Source organism: Carcharhinus amblyrhynchos, chromosome 2 (assembly GCF_965287045.1).
Source record: "Carcharhinus amblyrhynchos chromosome 2, sCarAmb.v2.hapA, whole genome shotgun sequence".
NCBI classification, from domain to species: domain Eukaryota; kingdom Metazoa; phylum Chordata; class Chondrichthyes; order Carcharhiniformes; family Carcharhinidae; genus Carcharhinus; species Carcharhinus amblyrhynchos.
In genome coordinates this window covers 104,111,823-104,129,306 of record NC_137325.1, presented here as the reverse complement: position 1 = coordinate 104,129,306, position 17,484 = coordinate 104,111,823, and the positions used below count along the sequence as shown (strand labels likewise).

The 17,484-nt window shown below is 40.9% G+C and overlaps 1 protein-coding gene across 1 annotated transcript in view; it reads left to right on the top strand.

Moving 5' to 3' along the window:
* The window catches only part of LOC145361377 (pituitary tumor-transforming gene 1 protein-interacting protein), a 97,270-nt gene that overhangs the window by 18,015 nt on the left and 61,771 nt on the right, over nucleotides 1-17,484 (top strand). Inside the window, exons 4-5 of the mRNA XM_080217074.1 lie at nucleotides 6,017-6,146; nucleotides 9,529-9,594. Coding sequence (XP_080073200.1) covers nucleotides 6,017-6,146; nucleotides 9,529-9,594 — 196 coding nt within the window. The remainder of the gene's footprint in view (nucleotides 1-6,016; nucleotides 6,147-9,528; nucleotides 9,595-17,484) is intronic.

The following is a 17,484-nucleotide window of genomic DNA, read 5'->3' as shown; positions in this document are numbered from 1 at the left end:
GTTGGACTGGGGTAAACACAGTAAAAAGTCTGACAACACCAGGTTTCAGTCCAACCGATTTTATTTGATAGTAAATTCACTAGCTTTCGGGTTAGCCCCTTCGTCCAGTGTATTGTCTCCAGACAGTACGGTGAGTGAGGTTTTGCAAACCCAGGCAAGTCACGGGGGTTACAGATACTATCTGTAACCCCCGTGACTTGCCTGGGTTTGCAAAACCTCACTCAGATACTATCTGTAATCCCCGTGACTTGCATGGGTTTGCAAAACCTCACTCACTGTACTGTCTGGAGACAATACACATCTCTTTAACCTGTGATCAGTGCTCCTTCCACACACATTGTTAGCCACTTTAAGACTTGAGCAGCAGGTTAGGTGTAAAGATTCGCATTCTAATCAGTAATCTGTCTGTGCTTTATATGCTCTGTCTGAGGCCAGAACACTCCATTCACCTGACGAAGGGGCTAACCTGAAAGCTAGTGAATTTACGATCAAATAAATCGGTTGGACTGAAACCTGGTGTTGTCAGACTTTTTACTGACTTGACATTCACCCATTTCTGCAGTGTAGAGTGTGGACCAATAAGAGACCTCCCCTCATTCTCTGTCTCTCTTTCCCTCTCATTTCTCTCTATTCTTCCCATGTATATGAAGTCCTGGATAGATGGGCTCATTGAAAGAACTTGCAGCTGCTGTACTGCTTCTCCTTTTCAGTCAGTTTAATCAGTTAACATTTTTCAAGCTCTAGGGAGCTATAGTGACTGATGGGAGTGACTGCTTAAGCACAAGAAATTTGGAATGGCTCATTTTACCAGCTGCAAAAGACAAGCAGACTGCCAGATACCACATTCTCGCAATAGGCCCCAGGCTAAGACAATCATCTTAGATGGGGGAGCATTCAGTATTCTCTTCACCTCTTCAAAGTTTGTATCTCAGTCTCTATCTTTGTTAGGAGACTGATAGCTGCAGATCATTAGTTTATATACTAGAGATTAGGCTTTCTTCACTAATTAACCATAGTCAAATATTGACAGTTAAAACTTGAATCTGGCTCATTCCGCAATTTTCTGTGGTATCCTTGGAATTTTACACTTGCACTATCTCCTCAAGAAACGGATTGACATGAAATCCTGTATTTAACGGAATAAGATGGGTAACCTAGTCTGTTATTGGCCCACACTGCATTATACATTTTGTGAGCAGTCCAATATGGGACTAGCCAAGGGAGATCATTTTGTAGCACATTGAAATAGAGGTGAAGTTTGAGGTTTCAGAAGTCATTTTTCAATTTGCAGGCAATGTTAACTAGGCTCCCAGATCTTAGGTGTGTGGCTGCACGTCCAATTAAATGTCTACCAACTACTGTAGGAGAAATCAAAAAACTTCAACACTTTTTTCAAAAGTGCTCAGTAAAATTCAATCTTTTGCTTTCAATGTTATTTGAAGTTTTAAATTTTGCCTCATGAATTTTGCATGTGAGTGGTTAGCTTTTGGATGCATTGCTGCTCAAAGGAACGCCCTCTGAGTAGCAGATGCATCTGCAGAAGCATCATAGCCATATTGAGGCTATTTTTTGACAGGAAAAGATACCTCCTCCACCTTGTCAGTAACATGTTGTTTGGGCGGCACAGTGGTTACTACTGCTGCCACACAGCACCAAGCACTTGGATTTGATTCCAGCGTTGGGTGACTGTGTAGAGTTTCCACATCCTCCCCATGTCTCCATGGGTTTCCTCCGGGTGCTCTGGTTTCCTTCCACAGTCAAAATATGTGAAGGTTAGGTGAATGCTGAATGTCCCTTCTTGTCCAAAGGTGTGAACTTTAGGTGAATTAGCCATGGTAAATGCATGAGGTTACGGGGATAGGACGAAGGATAGAGCCCAGGTCGGGGTGGGGGGGTGCACTTTCAGAGAATTGGTACAAATGGGCTGAATGGCCTTTTTCTTCGCTGTAGGGATCTATGAATTTCTATGGTTTAAAAAGAAGATATTTGTAGTTTGATGAGGCATTTTGCTAGTCAGCACTTTTCTGAGTTAATGTAAGTGCAATCAAAAATGTAAAATATGCATGCATTCATGTAAAAAGCATATGGCATTTAGAGTAATGGCACTTGCTGATGAGAATTCTTTAGATGCACTGAACAATGTCCAGAAACCCTTCTACGTCCTAATCTTGTAAATTGGCCCTGTTGCTATTCTTGAAGTATTTTGAATTTGAAATCATAGAAACTCTACAGTACAGAAAGAGGCCATTTGGCCCATCGAGTTTGCACCAATCACAATCCCACCCAGGCTCTACCCCCATATCCCTACATATTTTACCCACCAATCCTTCTAACCTATGCATCTCAGAACACTAAGGGTAATTTTTAGCAAGGCCTGTCAACCTAACCTGCACATCTTTGGACTGTGGAGGAAACCGGAGCACCCGGAGGAAACCACGCAGACACAAGAAGAATGTGCAAACTCCACACAGTGATTCAAGACGGGAATCGAACTCGGGTTCTGGAGCTGTGAAGCAGCAGTGCTAACCACTGTGCTACCATGCCGCCCCTTCTGGGAGTCCTTACTCATTCTGTCTCTTCATAAATATACAACAGCAAACATACTTATATGTATTTTGTCACGAGACCACCTAAAGCAAGATGGTGGGTTTACTCCACCCTCGTTTGGTAAACCTTCTTATGTACAGATAATGGCATAGTCCAGTCTCTCAAATGGCACTGGCAGCCCTCTTGAATAGAGAAGAAATTATGCATAAGACAGGCAATTTAAAAAAAACTGATGTTGTGTTCTTGTACCTTTTATATATTACTCAATTAAGGAGATAGTCCAATAATAAGTAAACAACACAACAGTGCATGTCAGTGAAATAATTTTTGCAGAACGTTTTTAATAAATATAGGATTACACTAGGTGGCAGCACTGCACTTATAAAAAAATCAAACCTGCAATCTTGGGCAAAGTATTTTCTATTATAATGTCTTTTCACAACTCTTAACCTCTATAAAATGGGTTTCTGAGGCTTTTAATGATCTGGTGTCTTCCTAAATTGGCTCAGTTTGATTCCTTTGGGTCAGAATAGAGTGCAACCAAAAATGTCAATACTTTTCACTTGATGGACATGTTTTTAAATGTGGGAAAACTGGAAAAATGTGAGGTTGATTGAAGAAGCTTTCTTTTTGGTGTAGACCTAACTTTAAAAAAAAGGCACAGGAAATAATAATTTTGAAATTGTGCTGATGTCACTGGAGTAGTAACCCAGGAGCGAAGGCTTCTGGGTCATTGGTTCAAATCTCATCCTGCCAGCTGGTGCACTTTAAATTAGATTAATAAAATCTGGAATTGTAATGGTATGTCAGTGACCATGAAACTATTACCAATTGCAAAAACCCATCTGATTCACTAATGCCATTTAGGAAAGAAACTTGATGTCCTTACTCAGTCTGACTCCAGACCCACAGCAATTTGGTTGACTCCCAACTGCCCTCTGAAATAGCAGTTGAAGAGCAATTAGGGATGGGCAACAAATGTTGCCTTGTCAGCAACACACGCATCCCATGAAAGAATTTTATAAAGTAACTAAATTAGCAAATTTTAGCACAAAACTGGTTTCCCATGGTATTTTACAAACAAATAAAGGAACAAGTGTGATTAAATTCATAACCATATAGTGAGCTATCAGAGAGGGTCAGAAGAGTGCAACAGATTTTAAAATGCATTATGTAATATGAGAAAAAGGATGTAGAAAATATTAGTACACAGAAATTCGTATTTCGTAATGACCTTTTCATGCTTTGATTTTTATTTCAGATGGCCTCTGTTTGGTTTTTCTTTGTAATACATGGGTGGAGTGTATAACCTCCAGATTTGGGGCACCACAAAGCAGTCAGATACCTCCCCCCTCCATGCCACCTCAGCCCATTCACTTTGTGGATGGGTGAGCACAACCCGGGTATTTCAAATTATGGTGTGAGGGAGAATTTGAAAAGACAATCATCCTTTATGCCTCCTTTAGCAATTGATCCTGAAGTCTGTTGAGACTGAACATGAACATAGAACATAGAACATTACAGCGCAGAACAGGCCCTTCGGCCCACGATGTTGCGCCGACCAGTTAAAAAAAAACAACAATGACCCACTAACCTAAACCAATCCCTTTTCGTCCATAAACCTGTCCACAGACCTCTTAAACGCCCCCAAACTAGGCGCATTTACAACTGCAGCAGGCAGGGCATTCCAATCCCTCACCACCCTCTGGGTAAAGAACCTACCCCTGACATCTGTCCTATAACTACCCCCCCCTTAGTTTAAAGCCATGCCCCCTCGTGCTAGATTTTTCCATCAGAGGAAAAAGGCTATCACTATCCACCCTATCTAAACCTCTAATCATCTTATATGTTTCAATAAGATATGGTCCCAGAAGTGAAAATTGTGTGTTATTGGAAGAATTTTTAAGTGTTTCCAATCTCCTCAAAAGCACTGGTTTCTGTTTTTTTGTTGTTGATTTGATTTATTATTGTCACGTATTAGTAAACAGTGAAAAGTATTGTTTCTTGCACGCTATACAAACAAAGCATACTGTATATAGACAAGGAGAGGATGCAGAATGTAATGTTATAATTATGGCTAGGGTGTAGAGAAAGGTCAACTTAATGCGACGTAGATCCATTCAAAAGTCTGATGGCAACAGAGAAGAAGCTGTTCTTGAGTTGGTTGGTACATGACCTCAGACTTTTGTATCTTTTTCCTGATGGAAGAAGGTGGAGAAGAGTATGCCTGGGGTGCCTGAGTGTGCTCCAATTTTCCTGAAGCTGTGGGAAGTGTAGATGGTGTCAGTGGATGGGAGGTTTGTTTGAGTGATGGGCTGGGGTTCGTTCATGACCCTTTGTAGTTTCTTGCAGTCTTGGGCAGAGTAGGAGACATACCAAGCTGTGATACAACCAGAAAGAATGTTTTAGATGATCCATCTGTAAAAATTGGTCAGAGTCATAGCAAACATGCCAAATTTCCTTAGTCTCCTGAGAAAGAAGAGATATTGGTGAGCTTTCTTAACTATAGTGGCAGCTTGGAGGAATTTGCATGTTGCTACTTCAAAGACATAAAGGAAACATTTTGATGCTTACGCTCCAAATGTATGTGATCTGATAATATTGCATTTTGTGCTTTTGGAACCACTTTCATTTATTGATTCTGCCACGCACTGCGGATGGGACAGAAATACCTGTGGGAATATTATAAAAATAAATAAATTTCAATTTGGTTTACGTATTTAAGATGCAGTTTAAGATTCACTTTCATGATCAGTATTTTATAATTGCAACAAAGCAGAATCAAGAGGTTTTGTCTTCTCAGTTACTGCAGATGCAGTAAACTTTAAACACTGATCGTAAGTTAGTCTCTTATATTTGTTTGTAGTTAGGAACAGGAACCAGATCATTATAGAAAAATGTTCTTGGTTTAGTTCTGACTTAAAATTGACCAATGAGCATAAAATCCATTGGTCCATTCTGAAAAGGCTAAATATGGAACTCCAAAACTCTTGTATTGGATGTCCAATTGCTACTCTCTGATCATTCCCATTAGTCACTTGTTGGTTTAATAATTACACTGCTAAATTAATCTTATGACCATATTTAAATTCAGGAGGCAGACAGCAGATGTAAAACATGCAATTATATATTTCTCCTGGCCCGTCATCACCATGGCAATATGTTGGCTTGTTTTCACTCTACCTCTCTCTCTTCCTCACTTCCACAATATCCTGGTTTCTTTTCTGAATATAAGCCAAGTAAGATGTCATGAGAATCCTGCTGGATTTTGTGGCAAACACAACCAAAACTTGATGCTGTGGAAGTCAATAAAGGAGTAGAAGCCAATGGTGGATATTGTAATGGAAAACATGATCAAGTACTGAAAACAAAATATTGGAGCCTATGAAATTTGATCAAAAATGATTGATGATGACTAAGCTGTTGAGTTACACTTGTCTTAAATTTTGTTAATCTTATTTTTCTGCAGTGAACTTTGAATCCTTGATCATTGCAATGTCTGTGGTTGGTGGACTCATTCTGCTGCCTTTGTTGTGTTGCTGCTGTTACTGCTGTTGCAGGAAGAAAGTATGTTGCTGTTGCAAAAAGAAATCCCACGGGTAATTGTCATTTTCAAAATATTCTGTGCATGTTCTTTGGTCTAGTCTGAGTCATTGACAGCTCATACAAACCTCAGGTCTCATTTAAGAACAGAATGCTGGAGCAAAATGCCAGCGTAATTAAACTAGTGGGCAGCATCTGAATTTATTGTTCAGGCTGAACAGCTTTGCAAGATGCATAATGATGTCAGTATTGTGGACCAAACTTGTTAATTTAATGTTGATAGACTACGCTAAGTAAAACTCTTGTGAAAAAAACGGTCACCAATCGAATTATATCCACATCATATAAAAGCATCCACAAAGTACAGGCCTCTTATGACAAAGCCTTTATAAACCTGCTAAATAGTCATCTTTTGTTAAGGATCTTGCTGAAAAGTTTGATTTTAATCAGATCTGCCGAAAATATATGGTTCTAAATGTTTGATATTTGATTTGTTGCAAAAGCACAAACTTGTGTATGCACTTAAAAAGAAAGATAATATTCGTAAGTGACCAAATAAGTATTTTCACTATGTTCTGGCTTAACTGCCTGTTCAGTGAGTGGATCACTAGAATAGGACTAATATGTACCATGAAACTCCATAGAGCAACATGATGCTGGTCCACTGCACATTACTTAGATTTTGTATGTACAAATTACCTAGCTCAGTTCAACCTAAAATGAGCTGTTAATTATTGAGCAGCTAAATGATCGGCGCAACTCGTGGGCCGAAGGGCCTGTTTGTGCTGTAGTGTTCTATGTTCGATGTTCTAAATGTTGTTTTGAGTTGCTTTACGAGCAAGTTGAAAATAAAAATTGGTGGATGAATCACCTGGGGCCAGTTCCAAAGCCAACTCTTCCCATTCTTCAATCAGGGATAGTAATTCAAATGGGGAATGTAAAACCAGGAAGAGTAAGGGACAGACTTGAGTCAAATTATCCCCACCAGAGCTGTGGTCCAGCGACTGGTTGTGGTTGTTAAATGGTTTTGTATTTTCTTATCCTTTGTCAATTGTCAATGCTGTAAATTGCTCCTTTTTTTCAGCTCTCCAATTTCTCCAGCTGGCTCAAATGGAAAGAGCGTTGCATTTCTTAAGTGCAATCTCTCTTCAACCTTTTGGCAAAGAGCTTGTTATCCTTTCCTCTGATTCACTTTAATAGCTCTTCATTTTAATTCAAAGAAACCAAGCAGGCTCTACTACAGGCAGTAACTTTCTTAAGGTGGACTATGAAATATTGTCTGTCTCCACTCCCTGTGCTGTTGAAAGAAATCCTGTTCATAGTTTCACTTTTTGTCACCTCTTGACTCAATTTACTCTAATGGATTTTTTGCCAGTCTCCTGAGATCTGTCTTTCACTTTCCAAGTTAAAAATCATCCAAAACTCTATCTTATCCTATCAGTCCTCAGATATATCTTGTCCTCCAACTCCTGCTCCCATTCGAATATTCATTGTCATTTACAAATTCCTCTGTGATTTCCCCTCCCTACTTCTGTAACCTGCTCCAACCGTGTTCCAACATGCATTCTGAATCCTTATAGCTCTAGCCTTCTTTGCACTCCACCTTGAGACAAATCCTTCAATTATCTTAGCCTAACATTCTCCCAATTTTCCACCAACCTTTATGTAATGCCACCTCTCTCCCTAGCTCCAATAGTCCCCTCATAAATCAGTCTCTTGGATCTTGCTTTTATCAGCAATTCTAACCACTGCTCACTGTCTTTCTTTTCTTACTACCTTTATGAAATGACTGGGATGTTTAAAATTTTCGAGAGAAGCAACTTGTTGAGAAATAGTTAAGGTTAAGGGTTTTTGACAGAGTAAATGAGTGAAGTGTTTTCACAGAATCCTTGCAATGCGGAAGGAGGCCATTCGGCCCATTGAGTCAGCACTGACTTCAGTCCGACCCAGGTCTTATTCCCATAACCCCATATATTTATCCTGCTAATCCCCCTGACGCTAGGGTCGGTTTAGCATGGCCAGTCAACCTAACCTCCATGGCTTTTCCCCTAGTCAAAGATTGGGAAACGGACACATGTTTAAGATAATTAGCAAAAAAGAGGGCTTTTTTATGCATTGAATTATGGTGATCTGGAATACATTGCTTGAAAGGATCAGCTTATCCATTCAAGGAATGTGAGCATCGCTGGAAAGACCAGCATTTATTGCCCATTCCTAATTAACCTTGACCTTGTCCTTTTGGCAGATATTGTGGATGATGAATATCGCAGCAATAGTGTTCCAATGGTGGAGGAAGGGAATGTATCAGAATGATAGCTGGGATGCCAAACAGTCTGCTCTGTCCTAGATGGTATAGAGCTTCTTGAGTGTTGTTGGCATTGTATACTCATTCAAGCAAATAGAAAGTATTTCATCACATACTTCACCTGTGCCTAGTAACTGCTTGAAAGCTTTGGGGAGTTGGGAAGTGAGTTACTGCAGAATACCCCATTGGAGGGTCCAAAATTGGACCCATTTACCCTCCTTTTTTTGGAAACTGTGACAATTTTCCACATTGCTGGGTAGATGCGAGTGTCTTGCTGGAACAGTGTGCTTACAGGATAGCTAGCACTGAAGCACAAGGATACTTTCAGAGGCTATAGCCTTTGCCCCATTACACCCCTGGATTGACTCAGTTTGGCTGAAGATTGGCTTCTTTGATGATGGGGATGGGTCATCAACTGGGCACTTTTGGCTGAAAATGGTTGCAAACACATCAGCCTCGTTTCTGCACACGCACGTGCTGGGCTTTGCTATCATTGAAAATGGGGCTGTCCATGGAGTCTCCTCTTCCTGCTAGTTGTTTCACTGTCCACTACCATTCAGGACATGATTTAGCTGGACTTTGTTTTTATCTGTTGACTGTGGGATGGCTTAGCACTGTCTATAGTACACACCTTCTGCTGTTTAGCATGCACATAATACTGTACTGTCGCTTCACCAGTTGGTGGCAGTACATTCAATAGCAACTTTCAAATTAGAATTGAATGTATACTGGAAAGGAGAAAATTTCCATGGGAAAAGAGCAGGGAATTGGGACTAATTGGATAACTCTTTCAAAAGCTGATGCAGGTACAATGGGGCAAATGGCCTCTTCATGTACTTGGTGATGTCATATAGAGCAGCTTCATCAGACCTCTTGATGCACTTCAGCTTTTTTTCATATTTCCTCAAATGCTTAATCTTAATATCTGGAAATAACAAAAACCAAGAATGCAGAAATTAGTTCTTAATTTAAACATTCTAACCTTGTCCATCTTGTCTCCAGCTGTTTAAACTTAAGCAGCAAAAATAGGTGCATTATGCTTAAGTGAGTAATATCAAAATGAATGTAGTCTTTAATAGATGATCAAAAGCACGATTAGAAATGTAAATTATTTACTAATTTCTTTGTCACAGTCTTGATGAAGAGGAAGTGAGGCTGGCGAAGCAGCAAGAGGAAAGAAAGCAGCGAAGGGAGGAAAGGTAAGAGAGAGGGTACAGTTCAGCTTTGGATGTGTAATTTCATTTAACTGTTTGTGGGTTGATTTCCTGAATTTTTGTAAATGATAATTCTGAGAATCCTTTCTTTTCCTTTGATCTTTTCTCAGCTGCTCTTGCACTGTCCCCTGTCTCTAGAATCATTGAATTTCTGCAGTACTGCGCTAACATGTTGCAGTCTGGAAAGGAACTAAAAACATCTGCAGACTAAATTTAGGGTGGCAATTGTGAAGAAAGATCTTAACAGCTCCTAATCGTTCCTTTCATTTTCTTATCTCCTCCTGCACCACCGTCCCCCCTATTCATAAGGCCTGTCAGTTTATTACTATTACGTCTCCTACAATTTCATTTTCCCACAACCCCCAACCCTTCCTACCGACTCTTCCCCTTCCTACCACCGCCTCTTCTGTATCCATATCCACTCTTGCTCTGCTATTGCTCGCCCTTAATCCTTCATCCCCAGTGCCACTTATTTCCCTACCAAGTCAGGCAGTGAGAGGTGAAAGCTTCCTTTTATTCCTTTCTGAGCTATTATCCTTTAAAAGGGCTTGTTTGCTTCAGAATTAAACTTGTTTGTCTTAACCCAATATGATATTGAATAAATTGTGAATGTTCGCACATACACATGTGCAAAACCTTTATCCTCCTGCACCCAATGTGAACACTGGGTTGCTCCCAAAGACTGACTTTACCAAGTGCAGCTGGTCATGACACTGGCTGCCAACTCTGAGTCTTGAAGTGAGAGGTTCAAACAGGCATTCGGACTCTTAATTATAATTGCTAAGAACCTGACACCTGTTTCAGGCCTGGGTACAGAATGCCGACTCAACTGAGACACGGCACAGTTCAGATGGGCATGCGCACATTATTCCTGCGCACGTTATTCAGATATTGGAGTGCTTTTTAGGTCTGTCAACATCTTGAAAATGGGTGCTGCTGCAGCAAAGGTTTATTTATAATCAAATTTAATGAAAGAATCTGTTCCATCTTTGAATTTTCTTGTTTAAACTTGAACCTTTGAATTTTCACTTACTGAAATATCTAAACATTTGCAGTTGAAAAGTACTGTAAAGTGGCAATTATTGTGCGTCACAGCAGTGATGTGTTTTATCAATGGAAACGCCAATCAGAGCATTGCATACAGGCATAATGGATGTCATTGGTATTACCGGAGTTAACATTGGAACTTTCAATGAATCTCATTGCTCGTGTACCAAATTTAATGTTTTATAGAATACTGCCTGTTATCCATTAAGCTGGAGGTTGAATAAACACCATTTGATTTGTTTTTCTCCAAAATAATAATTGGCCTGTATTGAAGAAAAGACAACAGTTAAATTTAGTTAATGTTTCATTTAAGGCTTACTTTGAGTATCAGTTATTCACTTAAGGGCTATTTGTGAATACTGAGTCATCAATTTCAGTGTATGGAGATACTAAATTAAACTACTACCCTACATAGTCTCTCACGTTTTCTTCAAATTAGTTTTCATGCAGAAAACTCACTAGGTTTCTTAGTCTCATCTTTTTTCTTTGTGTGTGCGCATGTTTTGTTTAAAAAAAAGACTTCTTCTCAATGTTCTTTCAGTACTTATTCATACAGCTTTCTTGGAGTTGGGGAGGGAGAGAACGGGTGACCCAAGAAAAGTACCGTTTACAGTACTACCAGAGAAAATATGATGTCTTAATGAAAGGTGCCTTCTGGGGAATTTTCCTATTAGCAACTTAGTTACTTTTATGCTTACTGATGATCAAGAATAAAGAAATTTGTAAAAGGTCAGTTGTTATTTTCAAAACAGCCTTTTTATTTGCTGCATTCAATGTTTTAAAATTTAATTGAGGATAACTTGGCCAATTAACATTCCATCAGTCTACTCATGATCATCAACAAAGGAATCATCGACAGTGAAACTCAGTTTGGGTTCTGCAAGACCCATTTGGCTCTTGACCTCATTGGCGTCTTAGTCCAAATGTGGACAAAAAAGCTGAACTCCAGTGTTTAGGTGAGAGTAACTGCCATTGCCATCAAGGCAGCATTTGATGGTGTGTGGCACAAAGAGCCCTAGCAAAGCTGAAGTCAGTGGGAATCAAGAGAAAACTCTCTACTGGTTGGAATCATAGCACAACAGAAGATGGGGTTATTCAAGGTCAATCATCTCAGCCCCAGAGCATCATTGAAGGAGTTCCTCAGGGTAGTGTCCTTGGCTCTCTATCTTCAGTTGCTTCATCAATGATCTTCTCTCCATTATAAAGTCAAAAATGGGGGTGTTCGCTGATTGCGCAATTCGCAGCGACTCACAGTGAAGCACTCCATGTCAATATGCAAAACGAAGCAAAGTGGCAACGCTGATGGAGAAGGGAATCAAGAAGGCATACGGCATGCTTGCCTTCATCGACTGGGGCATTGAGTTTAAAAATTGGCAAGTCATGTTGCAGCTTTATAGGACTTTAGTTAGGGTGCACTTGGAATATAGTGTTCAATTCTGAATGCAGCCTGTCTAACCCTGTTAGAATTTTATAATTTGCTATGAGATCCCCCCCACCCCCCATTCTTCCAAACTCCAGTGAATATAATCCTAATTGACTTGCTTGCCCCTCATATGACAGACCTGCCACCCCAGGATTCAGCCTGGCAAACTTTTGCTGTACTCCCTTTATATCAAGGACAGCCTTCATCAGATAAGGTCACCAAAACTGCACACACTACTCCAGATGTGGCCTCATAAAGCCTACACAATTACAGCATACATCCCTATCCTTACACTCAATTCCTCTTGTTATAAAGGCCAACATACCATTTGCCTTCTTTACTGCATGCTATACCTGCATGCTTATTTTCAGCAATTGATGCACAAGATCACCAAGGTCCCACTGAGTATTCACCTCTCAATTTGCAGCCATTCAAGTAATAATCTGTTGAGGTCTTAGCACAGATCCCTGCAGAAGTCACTGACTGCCAATCATAAAAACACCAATTTATGCCAACTTCTGCTTCCTATCTGCTAACTAACTCTCTATCCATCTTAAGATTTGGCAAGAATGATTTCCCCTTTCTAAATCTGTGCTGGCTTTGTCCGATTTTACCAGTGCCTTCCAAATGCTGTTATGAAATCCTTCATTATGGACTCTAGCAACTTCCCCAATACCAACGTCAGGCTCACTGATCTATAGTTCCCTGTTGCTCATTGTTCGACCGAAGCAAGTAGAGAGGAGCAATTTGTGGCGGGAGTGTCAAGGGGAAGCGATTGACTTTTTTACTTAGTTTTTCGCAGGGTTTCTCTTTTTTCCAAGTTTTTTAACGGTAAAGCGGAAGTAGGCTGCGGGGTGACCTGGGAAGGGCTTCTTTTCTTTCATATATAAAAGCTACTTACCTGGGGAAATAGTTCTCATTGTTCAACCGGAGCAAGCAGAGAGAAACGATTTGTGGCAGGAGTGTTAAGGGTAAACGATTGACTTTTTTCTTAGTTTTTCGCAGGGTTTCTCTTTTTTTTCTAAGTTTTTTTTAACAGTAAAGCGGAAGTAGGCTGCAGGGTGACCTGGGAAGGGTTTGTTAGCGCGCGAGGTTTAAAAAGCATGCCGCACTATCCAGCCGGTAACGGAGTGAGCAGGTAGCAGAGTGAGAGCTGAAGGGCTTTGGCTCAACAGGCTTAGGTGGAAACAAGCGAGGCAGGGTAGGTTTAGTTCTTAATTTGTAAAAACTGTAAAAACTAAGTAAATAAAATAAGGATAGAAGGTCAGGTGATGTGAAGTTCCTGCATGATGTGGGAGCTGGTAGACCCCATTGTGGTTCCCAGTGAGTGTGTCTGCAGTAAGTTTTGGTTGCTTGAGGAACTCCGGCTCAGGGTTGATGAGCTGGATTCTGAGCTTTGGACGCTGCGACACATCAGGGAGGGGGAGAGTTAGCTGAATGCTGTGTTTCAGGAGACAGTCAGGCCCCTTAGACTAACTAACTTGAATTCAGCCAGTGGTCAGGGACAAGAGGGTGTAGCTGCGAGTGAAGCAGGTAGAGTTCCAGGAGCCTCAGTCCCTGAATCTGACCAACAGGTTCGAGATTCTTGCTCCGTGTGGACGGGAATGGGGACTGCAGGGAGGATGAACAAACTGACCACAGCACCATGGTACAGAGAGCCGTTCAAGTGGGGGGAGAAAAATGAAATGTAGTCATAATTGGGGATAGTATAGTTAGGGGCATTGACACTGTTGTCTGTGACCGGGATTGAGAATCCCAAAGGTTGTGTTGCCTGCCTAGTGCTCGGGTTCAGGATATCTCATCTGGGCTGCAGAGGAACTTGGAGTGGGAGGGTAAAAATCCAGTTGTCGTGGTCCACGTAGGTACTAATGACATAGGTAGAACAGGAACAGAGGTTCTGCAAAGGGAATATGAAAAGCTAGGAGCTAAATTAGAAAGCAGAACCAAAAAGGTGGTAATCTCTGGATTACTACCTGAGCCACGAGCGAATTGACACAGGGTCAATAAAATTAAGGAGGTAAATGCATGGGTCAAAACTTGGTGTGGGAGGAATGGGTTTGAATTCATGGGACATTGGCACCAGTATTGGGGAGGAGGGAACCTTTTCCAATGGGATGATCTTCATCTGAATCGTGCTGGGACCAGAGTCCTGGCAAATCATATAACTAGGCTAGGGCTGTAGGTAGGGCTCTAAACTAAAAAGGAGAGGGGGGGGTTCAGTTGTATGGAAAATTTTCCATTACAACATCGAAGGTGAAGGAGAGGGTAGGAGTGCAGGTTAATGATGAGGACTTTCAACTAGTTAAAGGAGCCGAGGGCTCAGGGGAGGTCAGTAAATTTTCCAGACCACGTTATAGAACAGAGAATATAGAAGGTAGCAGGAATCTAACCTCAGGCAGAGTGAAAAAGGTGACAAGCATGAGAAAGGAGGTGGTCAATGCAGTGCAGGGAAATGGTCTGAGGAAGAATAACCAGTTTGTGACAGGAAGGGACAGAGCATGCAAGCAAAGGAATGCACTAACAAATCGGGTCCAGGTCAGAAAGACTAACATAAAGACACTTTACCTGAATGCACGTAGCATTCAAAACAAAGTGAATGAGTTGACGGCACAAATCAGTACAAATGGGTATGATCTAGTAGCCATTACAGAAACGTGGTTGCAGGGTGACCAGGACTGGGAACTAAATATCCAAGGGTATCAGACAATTCGGGAGGATAGACAGGAAGGAAAAGGAGGTGGAGTATCTCTGTTAATTAAGGATAACATCAGGGCGGTAGTGAGAGATGATATAGGCTCTAAGGAGCAAAATGTGGAATCAATGTGGGTGGAGATAGAGACTAGTAAGGGGAAAAAGTCACTGGTGGGCATAGTCTATAGGCCCCCAAATAATAACTTAAAGGTGGGGCAGGCTATAAATAACAGATGCATATAAAAATGGAACAGCAATAATCATGGGGGATTTTAACCTCCATATTGATTGGTCAACTCAAGTCGGACACGGTGGACTTGAAGAAGAGTTCTTAGAATGCTGTCAAGGTAGTTTCCTCGAACACCATGTTACAGAACCTACGAGGGAGCACGCTATCTTGGATCTGGTCCTGTGTAATTATACAGGTAAAATTAAAGATCTCCTTGTGAGGGATCCTCTTGGAATGAGCGATCACAGTATGGTTGAATTTCTAATACAGATGGAGGGTGAGAAAATAGGGTCCCAAACCAGTGTCCTCTGCTTGAACAAGGGGGATTACAATAGGTTGAGGATGGAGTTGACTAATGTAGACTGGGAACACAGACCTTGGTGGGACAGTTGAGGAACAGTGGAGGATTTTTAAGGAGATTTTTCTCGGTACTCAGCAAAAATATATTCCAGTGGAAAAAGAAGGAATGAAACAAAAGGGATAACCAGCCATGGATAACTAAGGAAATAAAGGAAAGTATCAAATTAAAATCCAATGCATACAGGGTGGCCAAAATTAATGGGGAACTAGAAGATTGGGAAAGCTTTTAAAAAAAAAACAAAGAACTAATAAGAAAGCAGTAAAGAAAAGAAAGATAGATTATGAAAGTAAACTAGCACAAAATATAAAAACTGATAGTAAAACTTTTTACAAATATATGAAACGGAAAAGAGTGTCTAAAGTAAATGTTGGTCCCTTAGAAGATGAGAAGGGGGATTTAATAATGGGTAACAAGGAAATGGCCGTGGCCTTAAACAAGTTTTTTGTGCCGGTCTTCACAGTGGAGGACACAAATAGCATACCAATAATTGACGGCCATGGGACTGTAGAGGATGAGAACCTTAAAAAGATCACTATTACTAAAGAGTAGTGCTGGATAGGATAATGGGACTAAAGGTAGACAAGTCCCCTGGTCTGGATGGAATGCATCCCAGGGTACTAAAAGAAATGGCAGAAGTAATAGCAAATGCGTTAGTTGTAATTTATCAAAATTCGCTGGACTCTGGGGAGGTGCCAGCTGTAATGTTTCCCAGTCCATCATGGCCAATTCATGCCTCATGCCATCATAATTCCTTTATTGAAATTGAGGACTCTGGTCGCAGAAGCAACTATCCACCTTGACAAAGAATTCAACCGTATTATGGTCACTTGTCCCCAAGAGTTCTCTCACAACTAGATTGTTAGCTATCCTTTCTCTTGCACAACACCCATTCCCAGATGGCCTGTTCCCTTGCTAGTTCCTCAACGTATTGCTTCAGAAAACCATCCCGTATACACTCCAAAAATTTCTCCTCTGTTGTACTGTGACTAATTCGACTCTGCCAATCTTTATGCAGATTAAAGTCACCCATAGTCACAGATGTTCCTTTAACACGTACATCTCTGATTCTGTCTAATGCCTTTCCCCACATTACCACTACAGTTTGGTGGTCTGTATACCAGCCCCATCAATTGTTTATGCCAATTGTTGTTTCTGAACTCGACCCATGCAGATTCCACATCATCAATGCTGATATCTTTCCTCAATATCCTATCGATACCATCTTTAATGAACAATGCAACTTCACCACCTTTTCCCTTTTATCTGTCCTTCCTAAACACTGAATAGTCCTCAATGTTTAGTTTCCACCCTTGGTCACTTAGGAGCTACATCTCTGTAATGTCAACTATGTTGTACCTCTTTGTATTTATCTGTGAAACTAATTCATCCATTTTGTTTTGAATGCTCTGAGCATTTTGGTACAAAGCATTAAAGTCAGCACTTTTCTTTTTCCTAATTTTTACTCTGTGCTTAACTGACTCTCGGCCTTTATTTCTCTGCTTATCACTTTCCTTACTGTCCTTTTCTCATTCTCCTTACTGTCTTTTCCTCTTGTTCTTCATTTCCCCTACTCTGAATCCATGCAAAGTTCCCATCCCCTGCCATATTAGTTTAAACCTTCTCCACCCACTCTAGCAAGTATCCCTCACCAGTCCTGATCTCGCCCAGGTGTAAACCGTCCAGTTTGTACCGGTCCCACCACCCTAGAACCAGTCCCAATGCCCTAGAAATCTGAAACCCTCCCTCTAACACCATCTTTTTAGCCACGTATTCATCCTGTGTATCCTGCAGTTTCTACTGTGACTGGCATGTAGCACAGGTAGTAATTTCTTTGACTGCTACCTTTGAAGTCCAACTTTTTAGCTTGGTGCCTAATATTCCTCAACATGTTCTATGACCACTGGCTACTCAACCTCCCCCGTCAGAATGTCCTGCAGCTGCTCTGAGACTCTAGCACCAGGGAGGCAACATACGTAGAACATAGAAAAACTACAGCGCAAACAGGCCCTTCGGCCCACAAGTTGCACTGATGATATCCATACCTACTGGGCTTACCTATAACCCTCAATTTTATTAAGTTCCATGTACTCATCCAGAAGTCTGTTGAAAGACCCTATCGAATTT